The sequence below is a fragment of the Palaemon carinicauda genome, chromosome 30 (assembly GCF_036898095.1).
Source record: "Palaemon carinicauda isolate YSFRI2023 chromosome 30, ASM3689809v2, whole genome shotgun sequence".
Lineage (NCBI taxonomy): Eukaryota > Metazoa > Arthropoda > Malacostraca > Decapoda > Palaemonidae > Palaemon > Palaemon carinicauda.
Window position 1 is genome coordinate 59,425,392 of NC_090754.1, and position 2,500 is coordinate 59,427,891.

General features: G+C 33.5%; 1 protein-coding gene across 2 annotated transcripts in view; it reads right to left on the reverse strand.

Annotated features, from left to right (window-relative positions):
* LOC137623811 (sulfotransferase 1C4-like) overlaps nt 1-1,593 on the reverse strand; it is a 54,642-nt gene extending 53,049 nt beyond the window's left edge. Inside the window, exon 1 of one of the 2 annotated variants that reach the window (XM_068354624.1) lies at nt 1,456-1,593. In XM_068354624.1, the coding sequence (XP_068210725.1) occupies nt 1,456-1,497 (42 nt within the window). In that variant the 5' untranslated portion in view covers nt 1,498-1,593. The remainder of the gene's footprint in view (nt 1-1,455) is intronic. The other variant, XM_068354625.1, reaches the window with a different exon arrangement.
* Nucleotides 1,594-2,500: the final 907 nt, after the last annotated feature.

Below are 2,500 nucleotides of genomic sequence, written 5' to 3' on the forward strand. Positions count from 1 at the left end.
TAAGCAATAAACACTTAATTTAAACATATCTTAGAAATGACTTAAATAGATAATTGGATTTATAATCACATTAAAAAGGGAATAAAGGTAAAAATAATCATGTTATATATTTCCATACATTTATTCTAGCGATACACTCTTCGTACATCAAACATGTTATCATATATTTCCATACATTTATTCTAGCTATACACACTTCACACATCTTCCAAGAATGACACAAATAGATCATTGGAATTTTTTCTCATCACCTTCCAGCAAAAATTATCAATATGAGACTGGAACAGCTGACGACCAATACCTCGCATTAATCTCTTCAGAATCATCGTTTTAGCGTCCAACCACCATCGCTCAATTGCCTGTGTGCTCCTGTCGCTGGATCCACATAATATTGCCGATGGTTCTATGTAGAAGGCTGATATCGATGATATCTCTTTTAGGCAGCGGGAAAAACTGATTTAGGAACGCCATTTGCTTCCTTTTATTTGGGGAGGTCACGGGGACAGGTCACGCTTTTGATGGATTTGGGCAGTTCACATATTCGATGGTTAGGTGCGGTTCTCTGGGACGCTGCTCACGCGGTAGACCTCACCCTCCACCTGGGTAGGCGACATATGGCGGTAGACCTCACACTATAGTAGCACCACTATATATATATATATATATATATATATATATATATATATATATATATATATATATATATATATATATATATATATATATATATATATATATATATATATATATATATATATATATATATATTCAAATAAGCCATATATATTTTTGATACATTAATGTTTGGATTCTCTTAACGACCTCGGGATCAGAGCCCCCGGCGAAATCACACAAAGACAAGAGCTTGGCTCCGGCCGGGAATCGAACCCTGGTCGGCAAGCTTGTACAGACAGTGACTAACCCACTTCGTGGCCAAGTGGGTTAGTCACTGTCTGTACAAGCTTGCCGACCAGGGTTCGATTCCCGGCCGGAGCCAAGCTCTTGTCTTTGTGTGATTTCGCCGGGGGCTCTGATCCCGAGGTCGTTAAGAGAATCCAGACATTAATGTATCAAAAATATATATGGCTTATTTGAATATGAAAAACACGTAAAAAAATGTGCAAAATTTATCATATATATATATATATATATATATATATATATATATATATATATATATATATATATATATATATATATATATATATATGTGTGTGTGTGTGTGTGTGTGTGTGTGTTTGTGTTTGCGTGTGCTAATCGAATGCACAATGTCATATGCTTTTGTCGTATTCCACAGCGCAATCATCACGAGGTAACTAAAAACACCCATGATACCAACACAACACAAATACACTTCCACCACACCTTGCATTAGCCTACACTACTGACTACACAAACACTCTCCAATATTTACAAACGAAAGAACGAATTTCACTAACATTTTTCTTAACTCACATTTTCATTCCCAGGAAAGAAACGATCCAAGACGATTCCCATTCTTTTGAATCACTTGTGCACCACTGAAGATTGAGATGACTTGGACTCAGTCCCGGTGTCCGGAGGGCTAATCGGAGTCATCCCACGAAGGTTGCCAGTGAGTGGTTACTCAACCTAGGAAGTTGCCTACACACACATAAACACACACACACACACACACACACACACACATATATATATATATATATATATATATATATATATATATATATATATATAGATACATATATATATATATATATATATATATATATATATATATATATATATATATATATATATATATATATATATATATATATAGTTCAAGCAATTTTAGAATATAATTCCCATCCATTTACACATTAGGTAAATATATTTACTCAGTTGTGAACATCTCTTTTAATGGACAAAGATCACATTAATGCGAGGATAATTATATAATATCTTGATGAATGTAAAGAAATATATATATATATATATATATATATATATATATATATATATATATATATATATATATATATATATATATATCAGTGAAAATCATCAGATTAAAATTCTAACAAGAAATAGCAATTATATTAATCTGCGAATAAGGGTCTGGCAACTCTGCCATTGTTCCTCAATGCTCTCGCTAATACAGATCGTCGTCGATTCGTCGTATCTTGTCTTCTGACCTTGGACGGGGAACGTCGGTGACGCTACACTGGCTGAACAACCGCTGCCGTTTGGTTTGTTATTTTGTTTAATATTGTGCTTCTGGGGGGAGTTTCATGCCACAATGTAAAAAGCGCATTAGCTTCTTTGTTTTACCATAAAATCATTAGTTCACTTCAGCAAGAACATTTGCAGTGTATTTTCTATTTTTTTCTTTATGACCAAAATTCGCTTTAACAAAAAAAAAGGAAAAAAAATTGCTATGGCATTTGGTTTTTCTGGAGTAATACCATATTGATTAATTGAAATAAGTTTAAGAGATTCTCTTCTTAGTGTAACAATCGCAGGCTTTTACGCATAAAGC